Source organism: Ursus americanus, chromosome 2, assembly GCF_024610735.1.
Source record: "Ursus americanus isolate L20-20 chromosome 2, mUrsAme1.1.p, whole genome shotgun sequence".
Lineage (NCBI taxonomy): Eukaryota > Metazoa > Chordata > Mammalia > Carnivora > Ursidae > Ursus > Ursus americanus.
Window position 1 is genome coordinate 43014273 of NC_142128.1, and position 16906 is coordinate 43031178.

At 53.6% G+C, this 16906-nt stretch overlaps 1 protein-coding gene across 1 annotated transcript; it reads left to right on the forward strand.

Moving 5' to 3' along the window:
* The first annotated feature begins 427 nt into the window (after positions 1–427).
* LOC123783487 (uncharacterized) lies at positions 428–12269 on the forward strand. The gene is made up of 5 exons (XM_087855265.1): positions 428–548; positions 5732–6124; positions 7677–8012; positions 9520–9947; positions 10216–12269. The coding sequence occupies exons 1-5, from the start codon at positions 476–478 to the stop codon at positions 10306–10308; spliced, it is 1323 nt and encodes a 440-aa protein (XP_087711391.1). The 5' UTR covers positions 428–475; the 3' UTR covers positions 10309–12269.
* Positions 12270–16906: the final 4637 nt, after the last annotated feature.

Sequence of the window (16906 nt, forward strand, 5' to 3'; positions counted from 1 at the left end):
AGAGGACAGGCCCAAAGCAGGAGAGGCCCTGCATCCTTGGCTCTAGGATGTGACTCTGTGCTGTCCGTCGGCTGTCGCTGGCGAGCAGGGCGGCCTGGTCTGAGTGGGACCCAGGGATGCAGGTCAGGGTTCCTAGGGGTGCAGGCTGGGGAGGGGAGACCACCCAGCTGGTTGTGAGCACAGGGACGGGGTCTCTCCTGCTCTGGGCCTCCTAGAGGGGAGCTGTTCCTACATTTATTCTGCAATTATCTCCCGAGGCCTCACTGCAGGAGCGAGGTAACAGGAGAGATGGGAATGGCTTGCTCTAGACTGGACAGTGAGTCCAGGAACTAACAGTCAGCCCCGCCCTTGGGGCGTGGAGGAGCTAAGGGCTCTTCTGGTTAAAGAATCTTTCCTCCCTTCTTACATCTGCATTCTGGATGTTTCCTGTGCAACCTCATAGGCCCAGGGTGAGCCAGCAGAGAGGCGGCCGGCCATGGACACCTGCTCAGAAGACCCCCACCTGGGCAGAGCCTCCTGGCTCCTGGGATTCACCAGCCTTCTCCTCAGTGAGTGGTCTGGGCTCCCTGGGAGGGAGGGCCGCTGGGTGGACGGGAGGCAGGAGCCATTCGGCCGTCTGAGCACTTTGCTGAAGAACCAGAGAACCAGCGGTATGATGACCGAGCACACGCCGTGCATTTGGTTCAGAGCCCGGGGTGAATGGAGGGAACAAAGGGAGCTGGTGGCTGAGGCCGGACTGGGAACCCTGAGCCCTGGCTGCCTGGCTGCATGAAGGGAACCCCTACCAGGGGGGAGGGCAGGAGAGCCCGGAGCATCCTGGGGAGAGGGATGGAGGAGACGAGGTAGCGGCTGCGGGGACCCAGAGGTGTGGATAGGCACCCCCGCCTGCGATGCCCAGAGGAGCCGGCAGCCCTGCAGCTGCTGTGTGCAGGAGGGGCCGGCCCAGAGCCCCTGTCTGAGCTGGAGGAAGCCGCTCTAGTCCGGCTCCTTGGGCAGGATGAGGGCCCTGAGTCCGATGAAGATTGTGTGCAAAGGAAGGAAAGGAACCCCCAGAATTCAAGGGTCTGGGTGCACCTGCTGTGTGTAAGGGTGAGCCCGGAATAGGAGACCGCTGACCTGGGCTCCGGGTGGGGATGACCCGGGGGGGCAGGAGGGAAGCTGGGCCCCAGAAAGGGAACTGAAAAAAGCCCAGTCCTAATAGAAGGCCGAAATTCCAGTTATCCTACATCTGAGACCGTCTGCTTATATGTAATAAAGTAAATACGAACAAAGGAGAAAAAACTAAGCTCCCGAGGTATGTGAATTCTGGAGACACCTCGGAAAGCTTTTACGGTCTGTAATGTATGGTGTGAGGGCACCAGCCCCTCTGTGAGCTGCAGGGATTCTAGGAAATTTCTGGAAACACCGGGCATCTGTAAACAGGACGTTTACTCATTAGAAAATGAGCTTGCAAGGCTTGAGACCCTTTCAACAAGACAACTTTCTGTCAGCAACATGTGAGCTTTCTCTTCAATTTGGTTTACCTGGAGACATAAGGGAAATTACATGGAGTTTCCTCCATAAACCTCTCAGTTGTAAGATTAGAGAGATAGAAAAGAAAGAAGGAAGAAAGAAAAAGAAACAGAAAGGCAGGAAGGAAAGACGGATGCAAGGAAGGAGAAAGGAGGAGAAAGAGAGAGAGAAATGGACTAAATATTATGTTGATGTTGAATGTTGAATTTCATCTTATTTAAATAAACAATGACTCTTGGTCACAGCCACCCGCCCCTGCCCTTCTGTCCCTCTCTGGGTTCAGCACCTTCTGCAGACCTGAGCGCTCTCTTGCCTCCCCCCGTCTTGAGTGGGCTTCCCGCTTGCTCCAGCTTGCTCACCGTCCAGCTTCTGGGCAGCTCCTCCCCTGCAGCCTGAGAGCTAAGTCTCCTCTCTCCCGGGTTCCCCCCTTTCCAGCAGGTGCTGGTTGACCCTTAGCTCGCCTCACGACCCTTCCCTGCCAAAGTCCGCTAAGTACATGAGTCCCTTCTCCTGGGACAATAGCTGGGGTGTGAGACCCCAGCACTGCTTGGACCCCTCTGACCAGACAGCAGGGCTGGGAGGGAGGACCTCTGTGCAGGGCAGGGCAGGGCAGGGCAGGGCACGGGGAGGGCAGGGGGAGAGTTGTAGGGCAGCTCCCTGCAGGGGAGGCACTGGGCTGGGGGAGAGGGAAGCCGGCTCCAGATCTTGCTCTGCACTGTGTGACCCAGGACAAGTTTCCCCCCGAGTGACTCCCTTCTCTGTGAAAGGTCCCCTCGAAGACCTACAGCTGTGATATCCTGGGATTGGGGGTGTCCACCTGGAGGGGACTGACCTGTGGCTTCTCCCAGGCCTCTGCTCTGTGTCTCCCTCCTGTCCTGTCCTGTCCTCGTCCTGCATCCTGACGGGGACAGACAGTGGGGAGCCTGTTTGGAGCCCCTTCAGAACCCAGAGCCCAGGCCTATCGTTGTCACGTCCATGGTCCCCAAGGAGGGAGGAGATGCTCTCTCCAAGGCTCCCCTGCAATGCCCTGGCCCTCTGCGGTCTCCGTCTCTGCTGCCGAGCTGGGACTGCAGAGCCCCTGCTGCAGGACCCCGGCTCCTGCCCTGGTGTGTGGACCCCGGTCTGCACGGCCCGCTCAGGACCACGAGCTGCAGCGGGGAGCCGCCAAGAAGCCGCTGGCGAGCAGCCTGGTGGGGGCTGCGCAGCTGCTGACGGAGCGCCGCAGAAACGCCCGCTCCTGTCGCCCTGTTCCCCTGGGGCGGACGCCTCTGACCCACGCGGGGGCACTGAGGGGGACGGCGTGGGCTCAGAATTCCTGGGGAGCAGCCTGCGGGCAGGGGCCACCCTGGGGCCGGATCTGCTGTCCCTCGGGAGCCCCAGGCACAGTTCCCACTGTTGGAAGAAGGGCCGCTTCTCTGACTCGGGGTTAGCGTCCTGTGGGCATCAGACTCTGTGTATTTCCACCCGAGATGAGCCCTGGCTGTGAGTACTGCGGTGGGGACGCAGGTGTGACAGGACACTGTGGTTCTGTGCATTAATTCATGAGGAAGCCCAGTCACAGGAAGAGTCAAAGTCCACCCTTCACAGGCCACCAGGAACCCCAATCGACTTACGCGGATGTCCTGTGTGTGCACGGGTCTAGCGTGTCTGCGGCCGCACAGAGAGGACGCACATCTTCATGGCACTGACTTTTGGGAGGGGGCGGCCCTCGAACTTCTGCTGGAATCAACCCCAGAATCCTTAGGATAGCTTTGGATGACACAGAACACTTCACAATCCCGAGACGACCCGCCGAGGGGAGCAGACATGCCCACACCGAGTCCCGGGCACGATAGACACCACTCTGCCCAGCATCTCGGGGGTCTCAGCCACCTGGTGACGGGGGACGTGACAGGGACCACGGAAGCCAGCTGCTGTGGACATGGCCAGGAGTGTCCTCTCGCTCAGGAAGGCCCTGGCCGGACTTTACTCCTGTGGCCACCTATGGGATCCCAGCATGGATGTCTGTGTCCCGGGGGCCCATCCCTGATCCCAGGAGGAGCCCCCAACAGGGGCAGCTGGGGAGAGACGTGGACTCCATCCTGGCACCTGGGAAGGCCGGCTGATCCCAGGTGTGCTCGGCCAAGAATCAGCATCGTGGCGGTGAGAGCAGCTCACACGATGGGAACGCCTTCCTCTCCTGACATCCTAGCACACATTCTGGGAGGGCTGCACGGCTAGTATGTCCCCGTCCCAGAGGAAGGCTGGAGGCAGGGAGGTCACTGCTCCCATCCACGGGCTCAAGGGAACAGAGGACCTGGTCTCACACCTCCCGGACCCTCCCGTCCAGGGTGCCGACCGCCCTGCTGCACTAGACCTCCCGGTCTGAGACCCAAGCACGTTCCCTGTGCGTCAGACTCACACAGGACGCTGAAGTCAAGAAGGTTCTAGAAGGAAACGAGAGAGAATTAGGAGCACACTTTGATGTTGGGGGGTGATCTTTTCATGCCAGAGATAAACCAGTAAGCCTTAAACGATCCGTACGTTTAGCTTCATGAGGACAGTAGCAGGGCCATCAGTCCAAGACAATGGTGAAACGCAAACTGGAAACTATTTCTATTATTTTGTTAGAAAACAGGCTAATCTTCTTAAAATAGGTCTAGCTCCTGAATGCTAATAAGAAAAACAGAATCATGGGGAGAGGACATGAGCAGACAGCTCACAGCGGCCAGAAAAGGAGACCAACAGTCCTAGGACATGATGACCGGGTTCATGTACAGGAGAAATGCTCCTTAGAAGATGACGTGATATAATTTTCTCTTATTCTTTGCAAAGAATGAAACCTTCGGTCACCATGTGCTGGTGGGAACCCTGAGCATTATTGGGAGGAGAGCAGCTGGGGTCACTGTCGGGACGGCAGTGAGCAAGGTCTGTCAGAATCTGAGACGGACCTGCCTTTGGTCTATTAGACCCACCCAGTGGGTTATCCCAGTGTCTACACAGCCATGTGTGCTGTCCACACAGGAAGCCCGTCTTGGTGGCAGGCACAGCAGAGCTCACCAGACCATCATCAGCTCCCCCACATTTTCTCGTCCCGGGCAGTTAGTCAGGCCGGGTGACAGTGTGGCCGACAAGACTGAGCAGAGACCCCACTACTTCTGGATTAGAGAGACACCCCCCGGGGTGACTGCACTGTCTGCGTCCCTGCTGTGGCCCCGAGGGGCACCTACCAGGGCGTGGAGCCTCCCCCAGTGTGACAGGCCCTCCCTCAGTCTGGAGGACTCCCCTGGTCAGACCCTGAGCTCCTGGATGTGTGAGTGACAGCAGCCCAGCCTCACCAAGCTGACTGTGGGCCTGCCCAGAAGGGGGGCAGGGAGCCACTTTCATCAGCGCCTCAGCGGTCACCTGTTGTGGGTAACCTGCCGTCCCCTCAGCCCCTGGACTCACACTGGGTGTGGGTTCCCAGCTCGTGCGGTTCAGGACACAGGGGGCTCGGCGGGGTCCTCAGGCCCAGCGTCTCTGGGACAGACATTAAGGTCTGGGCTGGGGCTGCAGGGAGCTCAGGGGTCACCCGGGAGGCTGTGCGTCCAGCTCCCGCCGGTGCTTGCTGACGGGGTGCGCTTCCTGTGGCTGCGGATGGAGGCCTCACCCCTCCCTGGCTGTTGGCCAGAGGCTGCCGTCCGTCCCTCCCCATGGGGGCCTCTCTACAGGGCCGCCCACAACACGGCCACCAGAGTTCTCACAGCGAGCAGGACACAGGATGACAGCAAGACGGTGTTACCCTCGTGTAGGACCTGCTGTCCTGAGGGCCGTCCATCATGTGAGCGACACTCTGCTCCTTAGAGGCCAGTCCCGGGGGTGGCACCCACTCCAGGGGCAGAGCTTGCCCGGCCTGTGGGCTGGAGGGTCTCTGCAGGCCCGTGAGAGGCTGCCTCCTGCACTAATGCACTCGGTATGGACCGAAAACATGCTCATGCTTTGCTCCGACCTCTCCTGACATTCCTGCTCGCGCTGTCGGGGGTCAGGGCACCTCAGGTGAGCAAGTCCGCGGGACCTGTTCAAGGGGACGCTCCCCTGGGACCAGGAGGGATCCCAGCCTCGCCTCCCATTCACGGCTCTCTCCCGCCTTCCAAGAGTCCGGGGAGCACACAGGACGGATCTCGTGAAGAAGGTGGGTTCTAGGGTTTCCTCCTTTATTCCTAACGAAAACCTCTCACATTTCCCGTGTCCTCTGCCCTAGGCGTCTGCGGCGCTCTGACCCAGAGCTCTGGAGTCCGTGGTTCTGGAGTGGAGGATTCTGGAATCCCTGATTCTCTTAAGAGGATGCAAGGAGCTTCTGTGTTGTTTCATGTGATCAGAAATCGAGAATTACCCCCAGAAGTCGAGCTGGAGAAGATGTCTTGGGGCATTGCATTAGGGTCCAACTGGACAGCCATACTGCAGGTCATTCCTGGGTCAGATGTTCCAGAATGGTTCAACTTCCAGGACAAGTTTGAGAAGAGGGTCCATGTCCCCAACACAACGACCCTGAGGATTGACAACTTGACCCTTGAGGACAGCGGGCTGTACCGGGCTCGAGTCAGCTACAGTAACGGAACACAAACTGACCAGGATTTCCACCTGACGGTCTATGGTACGTGGTGGTCCCTCCCCCAGCCCCATAGCTGACCTCCGTCCTCTGTCCCTGGAGTGTCCACGCGCCCCGATGGCAGGATCCCTTCCAGACCGCAGCCTTCAGACTCGATCTTCTCCCCTGGAAGTAGATGCCGTGTGTTCAGCACAAACGCAGGCAGAGCTGAGGTTCTCACCGGGGATGAATCACTTCTGTGCCTCAGGAGGGGAACACGGAGCGGGGGGAAATGGGGACTTGGCCATAACACTCACTGTCCCCATAGCACTCAGGGTGCTCAGTGTGACTGTCAGCTGTCTAGTGCTGCTGTAACAGGTGACTGACCTTCAGGGGCTGACCACACCACCACCTGAGTGTCCTCCTGGGCTACGGGGCAGGACTCAGACCCCAGAGCCTCGGCCATGAGCTCAAGGTGTTGGCAAGGCTGTGCTCCTCTCTGGAGGCTCCGGAGAGAATCCATTTCTGTTCCTGTCCCTCCTTCTAGTCGCATCTGCATCCCCCGGCTCGTGGCCCTTCCTCCCCCTTCACAGCCGGCACTGGAGGGATGAGTCCCTCTGGCCCTGCGTCCCTCCCTCCTCCTCCCCTGCCTCCCTCCACTTGCAAGGACCTGTGATCACTTGGGGCCCATCTGGGAATCCAGACCTTCTCTGGTTTAGGGTCAGCTGGTTTGCAGCCTCTGTTTCCCTTTGTCATGGAACTTAAGACACTTGCAGGTTCTGAGGGTCAGCACGTGGCCATGGTTGGGGACACTTGTCATCTAGCAGGATGGGGAAGCCCACGTGTGGTTCTCCCTGCCCCGTCCCCTGTCCTTCTCACCACCAGCCTAAGGGAGCTCACTCAGACTCACGGGTCTGGCTCTAACCCTCCACAGACGTAGGAGACGTTCACAGGTCAGCCCTTCTTCAGAAGCTCAGTGAGCAGCTCTCTCTCCCTGCGCAGGGAGATGTCTTGCTCCAGAGAGAGTGGCCTTTGCAGCCTGTAGTCCCAGAGATTTCCAGGAAGATAATCTGTCCCTTGTGTTCATGTGTGGACCCCAAGTTCAGTGCGTGTTACTACAACACTCAGGGAGGCCATTCCTCGCGGCCACCACTGTGTCTGCCACCATAGTCTCTCCTGGTGAGAGCCTGACACTGATCTGGGCTCCCAGAGCTGGCAGTGGCCTCTGCACCACGGGCTGTGCAGTCCTGGGCACCATCTGAGCTGAAGTAGGTGTAGGGTCTGGACCAGGACATATCCTGTCCCTACTTCTCCTTCTTCTAGGGGACACCACACTTTCTTAGAATTAATTGGCTATGGGTACGTGATTACAGTATATTCTCATGCGACATTTTTAAGACGCTCAGTGTAGTGAAATCACATAGAGCTGAACTCAGTGTCTCCCACTCCTTTTTGGCACCTGCTGTATATTTGGTTCTGTTCTGAGTTATCTGTAAACTGCAGGCATCATCCTTTGGGGGAGGAAGCCAGAGCGTCAGGGAGAATCCGCAGGAGAAAGCAGGAGCTGTGATGTTCTCCACTCACGTGAGCCTCTGTCCTCTTGTCTCTCCCACCACAGAGCCCGTGCCCCTTCCCCAGATCCGGGCCACGGTTCCGTCCCTCACACCAGGCTGGTGCAACGTCACTGTGGAGTGTGACACCACGCGAAACAGGGAGGGCCTGACCATGGAGTGTGACACCACGGGAACCAGGGAGGGCCTGACCGTGTCCTGGGAGAGCGAGGGCCTCCCCAGGGAGCTGGAACAGAGACCGGCCCCGGGACCAGCCCCCAACCCCTGGACCCTGGCTGTGACCCTGCCCCTGAGCCAGCCCAACGCCAGCCTCACCTGTGTGGTCAGCAACCAGGTGGACCAGAAAACTGCCACCAGGGTCCTTGGGGACATCTGTGGCCATGGTGAGTGCATCCTGATAGAGGGGAGGGGCTCTCCCCGAGCTCAGGCAGTCCTGGGTGAGGGTTCCCGGCTCCTGTCCCCCATGTTTATGTCACCACCTGCCACCTGGTCACCCTGTCGAGGACTCTGGGAGGCACATCCAACCTGCTTCTGCCCTTCAGTGTCCCTCCCCTGCTGCTCTCCTCTCCTCACCCCTGCTGGTCAGGCAACACCAGCAGGTACCTCTCCCCACCCTCATCCATCATCCCGTGTGTGTCTAGGGTGGTTTTCAGAAAGAGCGAATTGGGGGGTGTCAGTGGTCTGTGCTCTCTGAGGGGTCTGAGCAAGGAACTCCCTGCAGGACTCAGGGCTCGGGGCTCCTATGCCCGTTTCTAGCCTCAAGAACTCGCTTCACACCCATCCGCTTGCCTGAATTCCTGGATGTGTCCTGCTCTCCTCAGCTTCCAGCCTCTGCTCAGGCCCCTCCCTCTGCCCTCAGCCCTTCCAAGTCAGGGGTCCTCCACTCCCCCACTTATTCCCATCCAGGGACCCCTTCGCTGCAGCTGCTCCGGGGCCTCTGACCCCTGCAGTCCCACAGGACGGCTGCTGGGTGCAGTTCCAGCATTCAGAGAGTTTGCAGAGGGGCTCCTCAGCCTCGATGGCTCAGGGCCCTGCAGGAGCTGCCGCTGTCCTGCCCTCACACCTCGTCTCCTCTACGGAGCGGTCAGGGCCCCACACAGAGAGCTGATGCTCTGGGCTGGGATTAGTCTCCTCTGCAGCCTGAACACCTAGAGCGCAGGGGCCACGTCTGTTTCTCCTTTGCATGCCTGTCCCACCCTCGGTCTGCTCACAGTCAGTGTGTCCCTGAATGAATGATGTCCTGGGTCCCCGTGTGCCCCCTCGTCCCTCCACACCCTCCTCCACCAGCTGCGGGGGAACCTGGTGCCTCAGCATCTCTGATCCCAGAGGAAGCTCAAGGCTCAGTGACCCACTGGACCCTCTGGAGAGAGGCTCCTTCCTCCCTCTCATCCTCCTACCCGGCTCCCCCTGCCCGGTCCCTCTCCTTTGTGCTCCAGTGGGTGCTGGCTGCTCCCAGGGCTGGAGAGTTGACACAGACATTCTGTTCATGGCTCTCCTTCCTGGAATCCTGCACCCACCCTGAATATCGGGTAATCGTCTACTCCTCCCTCAAGACCAGGTTTCCCTATCACCTCCTCCAGGAGGCCCTCCATGAAGACCTGGGTGCAAGCTGTAAAGCTCTCGTGCCCTGGGATGGCTCTGGCTGGCTGCCTCTGGCATGTTCTCAGCCTTCCCCTCACTGAGGGGCTCCTCAAGGGCGGGCACCATGTCCCGTTCCTCTCAGCACCCCGGCCAGAAGCAGGAGCTTGGGAACTGGCTGAGGGAAAGCACCTGCCGTGCCCCTCCCTCTTCTTCTTCTGACCAGGTCCCTTCAGACGTCTCTGTGTGCGCGGCCACGGGCGTCTTCACTGCTCTCTTGCCTTAACCTTCCTCATTCTCTCTGTGTGACAGAAACAGGTCTACATGGACAGGTCACTGCTGCCCTATTACGAAACATCCTAGGATCTGTTGTGATCGTGCTGCTGATCCTGGGAGCTGGGCTGTATCTTTGGAAGACACGTGGGGAGAAGAAGAACGTGGACTCTGGGAGAGGCAGGTTGCACTTCTCCTTCCTGAGCCCAGACCCCTCCCTCCCCCACTCTTCCTGGAGCTTGCTCTCTCCTGCATTTTGCGGCTCAGGGAATGTCCCGCAGGAGGCTGGCTGCTGTGGCCATGGCCGTGAGGTCATGGAGGGGGAGGGTCCAGGTCTCCAGGCTCAGACTCCAGCTCCGTCTGTGCATGACTCAGGTGCAGGATCACAGGAGGACCACAGGGACCCGGATGCTGGCATCCACTACGCAGAGCTGAGCCAGCAAGAGTCTGGAGACAGGAGGGACAGGGTAAGGCTAGGAGAGGGGGCAGCCTGGGTTCTCCCAAGTCCCTCTGTGCCTGGGTGTGTGTCTGTCAATCCCAGTCATCTGCATGATCTGTCCTGGATGCCTCGGTAACCCTCTCCAGACAACGCGATATTCACTAAGAAAATTCTCCTCGGGCCCCATGCAGTGCTGGACACTGGGGGAGGTCATGTCAGCAGCACTGGGTCTGTGCGGGTCCCTCTGGGCTGCTCTGTCCCTCAGCTGCTCCAGGAGCCCTCTGTCTGCATTCCAGGGTAGGGGTGCCCCTGATCTAGAAGAGGAGAGCCCTCTCACCACTGTCTACAGTGAGGTCCGCAGGCCAGGCCAGGCCATGAGGAGGATTTAATGGGAAGAAGCAGGAGAATCTCGCCCTCCGGAGACACCTGTCTCGTGAGCATGACGCCTGCAGCTCGGGTCCTGCCTCCTCCACCTCTGAGGCTCTGAGCAGGGACTGGATGGATCCACCGTCAGTTATTTCTGTGCTAAATCGTTCTGCACAAGGTCACCGTGAGGCACACACAGGGGTAGTTCAAGGGGGAAACTGAGTAAACAAACCTGTTCCAGAACCGCTCAGCCTCAGCTACGTGTCAACCCCAGACGGCCCCGCTCTGCCCCTGGTCTCTACGACATCCAACTGCCTTTCAGACCCGTAGCCCTTGGGATGAGCCCTGGTGAATTCCCAACATCCCGCCTGGACCGTCTTGAACACCACCCAGCGGTCAGTCCCGTGCTGAGAGCTATTCACGGACCCTGTGAATTCGTAACCATGAGCGCTGGCTGAGTGCCGCTCTGTGACTTGCACTGTTCTGACCACTCTGCTTGCTGTTAACTCACTGGGTCCTCGGGGACTCTCTGTGAAGGGAATTTGAATGGCTCCATGATGCAGAAGACAAAATCTGGGTGGAGGGGACCTGAGATGTCCCTAAATCTCTCAGTGGATCTCATTCCTTCTACCGCGTCCCCATCCAGGTGGAGTGGAGAGGGACCCTCGTGTCTGGCACCTCTACTATCTCTGCCATCTCTCTCCCTTCTGAACTTCCACAGTCGTGGGCGTTAGTGGGATAGACCAGACCCTGGGTCCTGCTCGACTCTCCTCCAGGGGAGCCTCTCCAAGCCTGTCGGGTTCCTGCTTTCCTGATTTCTTTGCCAAAGTGAGCAGATAGAGCTTGTGTGAGGAGCTCCCTCTCCTCTTCTCGCTTCCCTTTCTCAGCTGCTCCCTGCGCTGCTCACAAGTGCTGCCCGTGCTCTGGGGTGTCCTGCGTCTCAGGGTCATGTCTCCCTCACTAGCCTGCAGGCAGCCCGAGGCCAGAAGCTTCACCTTGTTCTCCGTCCCATCCCCTGTGTCGCGGACAGAGCTGCTTCCTGGTGGCTGTTCAGTAGCTGTTGCTGGAAGATGAGAGACGTTTGCTCAGAAATCATTTGTCCCTCATCTGGGCTGCAGGAGAGCCCACCCAAGCCCCCTGTGAGATCTCCTGAAGTGACATCACTGTCCTTGCAGACGACCTGCTCAGAGCCGCCCACTGGTCCTGCAAGACAAGCTGCCAGGGTCTCCTGTGATCGGACCCGCTCCGTGTGCATCCAGCCGCGGGAGCTCAGCTCGGTTGCGATCATAGCTGCCTGTGATGTGGGAAAGAAAGGCAGAAGAAAAATTATTAAATTTCCTTACTATCCACAGCCCATTGACTAGTCCTTGAAACAGGCAGAGTGACCTTCCTCTAGGGATACAACTCTTGATGTTAATACTTTGCTGAGGACAAAAGTCAATCCTAGCCTGGGATCCTGTAAGTCTACTTTAACATACAGAAGTTCTTTAGGAAACTTCGTTTATCTCTACCCGTCCCCCCTAGAAACATGTTGGGAATCATCCTCAAGCGTATGACCCACCGATATGCATCTGAAGGGTTTCATGACTAAGGTTTTATCAGATGGTAATAAATGACCTTTTCCCAACAATAGCTACCCCTCTCAATGCCCTCAAGGCCCTGGAAACCTTGCTTCCAAGTTCCTTAGAGACTTAAGCTCTCCCCAACCTCCTCCCAACTTGAGGGTATATAATGGGCCACTCCTCGTGACCCCAGGGCAGCTCTTTCTGCCCACAGATCCTGTCCATGTGCTTTAATAAAACCACCTTTTTGCACCAAAAACGTCTCAAGAATTCTTTCTTGGCTGTTGGCTTCGAACCCTAACGTTCTTTCTTACATCATATGGCCCCTGAATGTCTCATCTGGACTCTGAGCCATGGTACAAACTTGGTGAATACTTTCTCTTCTCTTCCTTTATTCTCATCCCAGGGACTCTTCAAGGAGTCCAGTCTTAGGAGAACACTTTGATGTCCGTTGCTCAGGCTGCAATCCTCTAGCCCTTTTCTGGTCTACGGGGAGGTGAAAGCCTGCATTTTGGGTGGAAATCAATACTCTGGCCGGGATAGTAATACGACCCAAAGGAAAGTTGTAGAAGTTTTGTGATGGGAAAACTTTGGAAAGGAATTTAAGGTGTGGTCAGGACAGACTAAGATTGAAATGGATGGATTTTAAAGTTCACTGGTATAAGATTGAAAGTCTGCTTTCTCTCTGTTCGAAAAGACAAGTTTTCTTGAATTGTTGGTCTGCTCTTGATAAGGAAATGTAATCAGTTTTCTCCTTGCCTGCCCAGAAAAACCAGTTTCTATGTTTTGCCTTTATCAGGTCTTAAACATCCTTAATCCTATACTAGGCATCCTATTAGGCAAGGTTTTAACACACTTCCCCGAGATTTATATTGTGAACAGAATCTCGTTGACTAATTGGGCTTGTTTGTTGATATGTTACATTCTGCGGTAAGTCTGCCTTGGGACGGGAAGTCGATATTCTGGCTATTGAAGTGTTACGTGTCACAGAATAACTGAGTTCCCCTGTCAGTTGCGTCATATGGAATTCTCATATCAGATCATTAGCAATGTCCATTTTGGAGTTTTTGTCATTTATAATCATTCTTATTGTCTTGCAAAATGAGTTTCATCTTCAAGGAAGTTCATAAAAAGGGCTTTTAGGACAAAGACAGGTATCCAATATCTTTAAGATCAAAACTGAAATGGGTAAGATGTCCAGAACTAACTAAAAATCTGCATTCAAATTAAACAAGAATTGGTAACATGGGACTAAATGGACTAAAAGACGATTATGGTGTTGTGACTCTTATCTCAAAGATTGTTGGTTCTCTAATGTTTGCTTTTCCAGATTAAGGAAATGTTCTCTTAAGATATGACTTACAGAAACATGATAAAGTATTCATTTGTAAACATACTGAAGGATTTACCTTTTCTCTCTACCTGAACCCTCTGAAATTCAAAAGGTCTCAGTAAGTATTCTTTCTTCCATGGCAATCAGAGTTATTTGCATACGTTCAGTATGAATCTGTTCTCCTTGTAACAGGACACCATTGGAAACATTGGTTATTTTACCAAGGCTTTGACTGGAATGTCCTATTTGAGAGAGACATACAGACTCGGATATGACCAGACAGCTTTACGGAACTAGGGTTGACTTTATGAAACCTGGAGCCATAAAGCCCCCTGGGAATGTTGGCCTGACACCTTGCTTACCGAGTTCCCAGCAGCCTCACCAGGTGAGTAAAGAATGTCACTTCCCGGCTGGTGCAGGGAACTCAGATATATCGGGGACCTCAAGAAGAGAAATCCATCCAAATCTACAGGTATTGCAGGCATGTCTGATGTCAATTACCTGGTTTGGCTTTGGGCCTGGAGAGGCTACTGAGAGTTCAACCTAGAGATGCCTTATGAAAGTTCCAGCAAAGCAGATTCTAAAAGATCTATGTGATCAATCATTATTCTTGCTGAGCTTATGTAAGTAATTAGGCCAAGTTTGTGAAAATTGGACTTACAAATTAGTCCTGGCTTGGTTATCTCTGATTAAAAATGAGGGTTATTTTAGAGAGAAGAATTATGTTTCAATAACACACCTTTGTAGATGTTAATTCCTAGTTCTGGTTGTCTTTGAATGTTGTTTGCCTAAGCTAGACAGCTTGAGGTAAACGTCAGAGAAATTGCCACAATAGCTGATATAGACAATCTCCTTGCTGTTATTCTATGGGGATAATAACAGGACCTTATGAGCATATGATTATTTGAACAGCTGAAAAATGGGATTGATTCCCCAACAATTGTATAACTCAACTGTCTCCTTGACCAATTCTGTGTGGGTGGGATGACAGAATCACTCCTAAAAAGCCAGAACATACCCCACTCTACGGGGTTAACTATGGACTTGTGAAGATAATGGATGACCCCACTTTCTTTATGATTGGATTGCATGATGCACTTGGGGATGCCCTTATCTCTTGAGACAATCTTCTCCCACTTGCCAGTGATTCCTTGTAATTAGGATGTTGTTAACACTGGACCTCAAAGAGGTCTTCTTGATGGTATTACCCCTTAGTCACCTTTATCCTAGAAGCCACCGCTATTGATATAAAATTGCAAGTAAAGGCTTTAGCCAAGCAGACAGCAGCTCTCCTGGTAGAATGAGCCTCAAAGCTCACTTTGGGACAATCCCTGACTGTAATGACTTCACATCAGGTCCAGAATGTCTTAGAGACCAAAGGCCCCTTGTTGGGAGGCTGACTTATTAAACACCAGGCTGCACTTACAGATATGCCTGAAATAATACATGAAATCTGTCAGACTTTAAAACCAGCTACCCTTATACCTGGACCTGACCATCGTACTTCTATAGAGCATAACTGTGCAGAGGTTATTGATCCTGTTTATTTTAGCCAACCAGATTTAAAAGATTCCCCTATCCAAAGTGCAGATGACAGTTGGTTTGCTGATGGCAATAGTTTCATGGAAAAGGGAATAAGAAAAGCTGGGTATGCTGTAGTGCTCACTTGTGCTTTGCAATTGTCAGAGCCTTAAAAATTAATATTTGTACCGACTCCAAATATGCATTCCTAGTGCTACATGCCCATGGAGCAATTCGAAGAAAAGAGGATTATTATCAAGCCATAACTCCCCAGTCAAATAGGGGCCTAAAATTATTACACCTTCAAAGAATGGCCCTCCAAAACCGAGTAGCCCTTGAAATCTGACTACACTTCACAGAGGCCCAGTATTATATGACTGGCTCCTGGCTGGGATCCAGTGGCTGTGTGGCTCTAACTTGTGTCCATGGCTTCCCCCAGGCTGGATAGGTCGCTGTGCTCCGGGTTGTGCCTGGACGCACGGATGCATTACTAAAACCATGACCAACCTGGCCAACCTTCCAAATTTAAAACAATGGTGGACACGTTCTGCTTCTCATTGGTATGACCACCCAACCTTCATCTTTGTTCCCTCTTTGAGACTGGATGATGTTGTTTGGCACATGGAAGCTCTTGATAAGTACATGGTCAAAGCCCCAAGTAATACTTTACAAAAGAGAATGGCATTAGATGTTTTAACTGCTACACAAGATGGAACTTGCACTATCATAAAAACAGAATGCTGTGTATACATTCCAGATGACCACAAACTATTTTTGGGTTTCTAACTGACAAGAATACTCAAATTGGTCCTTTAAACAATCCTTCTCTTTCCTGTAATGATTGATTAAACTTCTGGACGAGAAGAGGATTTTTGTCAACTATCAAAGGATTCTTATTCGAGCTTCTTTTCCTTTTTGTTACACAAATCGTGTTTTTGCTGTTTTCTCCCATGTCTCTCCACTTGGTGCCAAGACTCCTTTGCTGCCATAACTTCAAGCCAACAGATGATCCTTTCCACTTGGGGAGATCCACACACATAGTCTCCCCTGGGTTCAGCTGCCTCCCTGTTTTGTAACTCCGCTAGACATTCCCCAACTGACCAATATTGACCCATAGGTAGGGACATCTCTATGCCCCTATTCCGCAGGAAGACGTTACAGAAGATGAGACCTTCCACCCTCAGCGACCTTAAAGATTTAAGGGTCAAAATTGTTCAGGGGGGAATGATGTGGGGAACAAAGGCAGAGGAAAAATTATTAAATTTCCTTACTACCTACAGCCCGTTGACAAGTCCTTGAAACAGGCAGAGTGACATTCCTTTAGGGACTCAGCTGCATAGATGTTAATAATTTTCTAAGGGCAAAAGGCAATCCTAGCCCACCCCCCCCAGGATCCTATAAGCTACTTTAATATATAAAAATTCCTTTAGAAATTTCCTTTATCTCTAACCCCCCAAGATACGTGTTGGCAATCATCCCCAAGCATATGACCCACCGATATACATCTGAAGGATCTCATGACTAAGGTTTCATTAGACAGTAATAAATGACATTTTCCCAACAATAACTAGCCCCCTCAAGGCCCTGGAAACCTTGCTTCCAAAATTCCTTAGAGACTTACACTCTCCCTAACCCCCTCCCAACTTGAGGGTATATAATGGGCCACTCCTCGTGACCCCAGGGCAGCTCTTTCTCCACACAGATCCTGTCCGCGTGCTTAAATAAAACCACCTTTTTGCACCAAAGATGTCTCAAGAATTCTTTCTTGGCTGTCGGCTTCGAACCCTAACATCTTTCCTACATAACTAGAATCATGCCTCACTCCCTCTGCCCTCATGCTGATTTCCTGTGGAGACTCCAACACATTGACGTGACCAAGTGAGAAGGAAGTAGCAGGTGCACTAGATGTCCCTGCACAGAGAAGCACCGGAAAATGGATTATAAATCCCATGAAAATCAAGGATCCTGACATCATTGCATAGTTTCTAGGGGGTCCAATCATTTGGGGAAACATTAGCATATCCCTTCAAAGTTATTTCAAGTTCAATGAGCCTTATTCTTCTGTATCATTTTCTGTTTTCCAAATTTTTGTATAATCAGCATGGATTATTTTCATCAGAAAAAGCCCTTATTTTTCAAATCTATTTGCTGTTGCTGATCAAGCCGTCTGAGTCCAGACAGTTGGCTGATTATCAAAGAAGAGGA

Bases quoted from the DNA above. Each gene is read 5' to 3' on its own strand.
- LOC123783487 (XM_087855265.1), top strand. From the start codon at position 476: ATGGACACCTGCTCAGAAGACCCCCACCTGGGCAGAGCCTCCTGGCTC. The intron at 549-5,731 runs GTGAGTGGTCTG...CCTCTGCCCTAG, and splicing joins ATTCACCAGCCTTCTCCTCA to GCGTCTGCGGCGCTCTGACC. The intron at 9,948-10,215 runs GTAAGGCTAGGA...TCTGCATTCCAG, and splicing joins CTGGAGACAGGAGGGACAGG to GGTAGGGGTGCCCCTGATCT.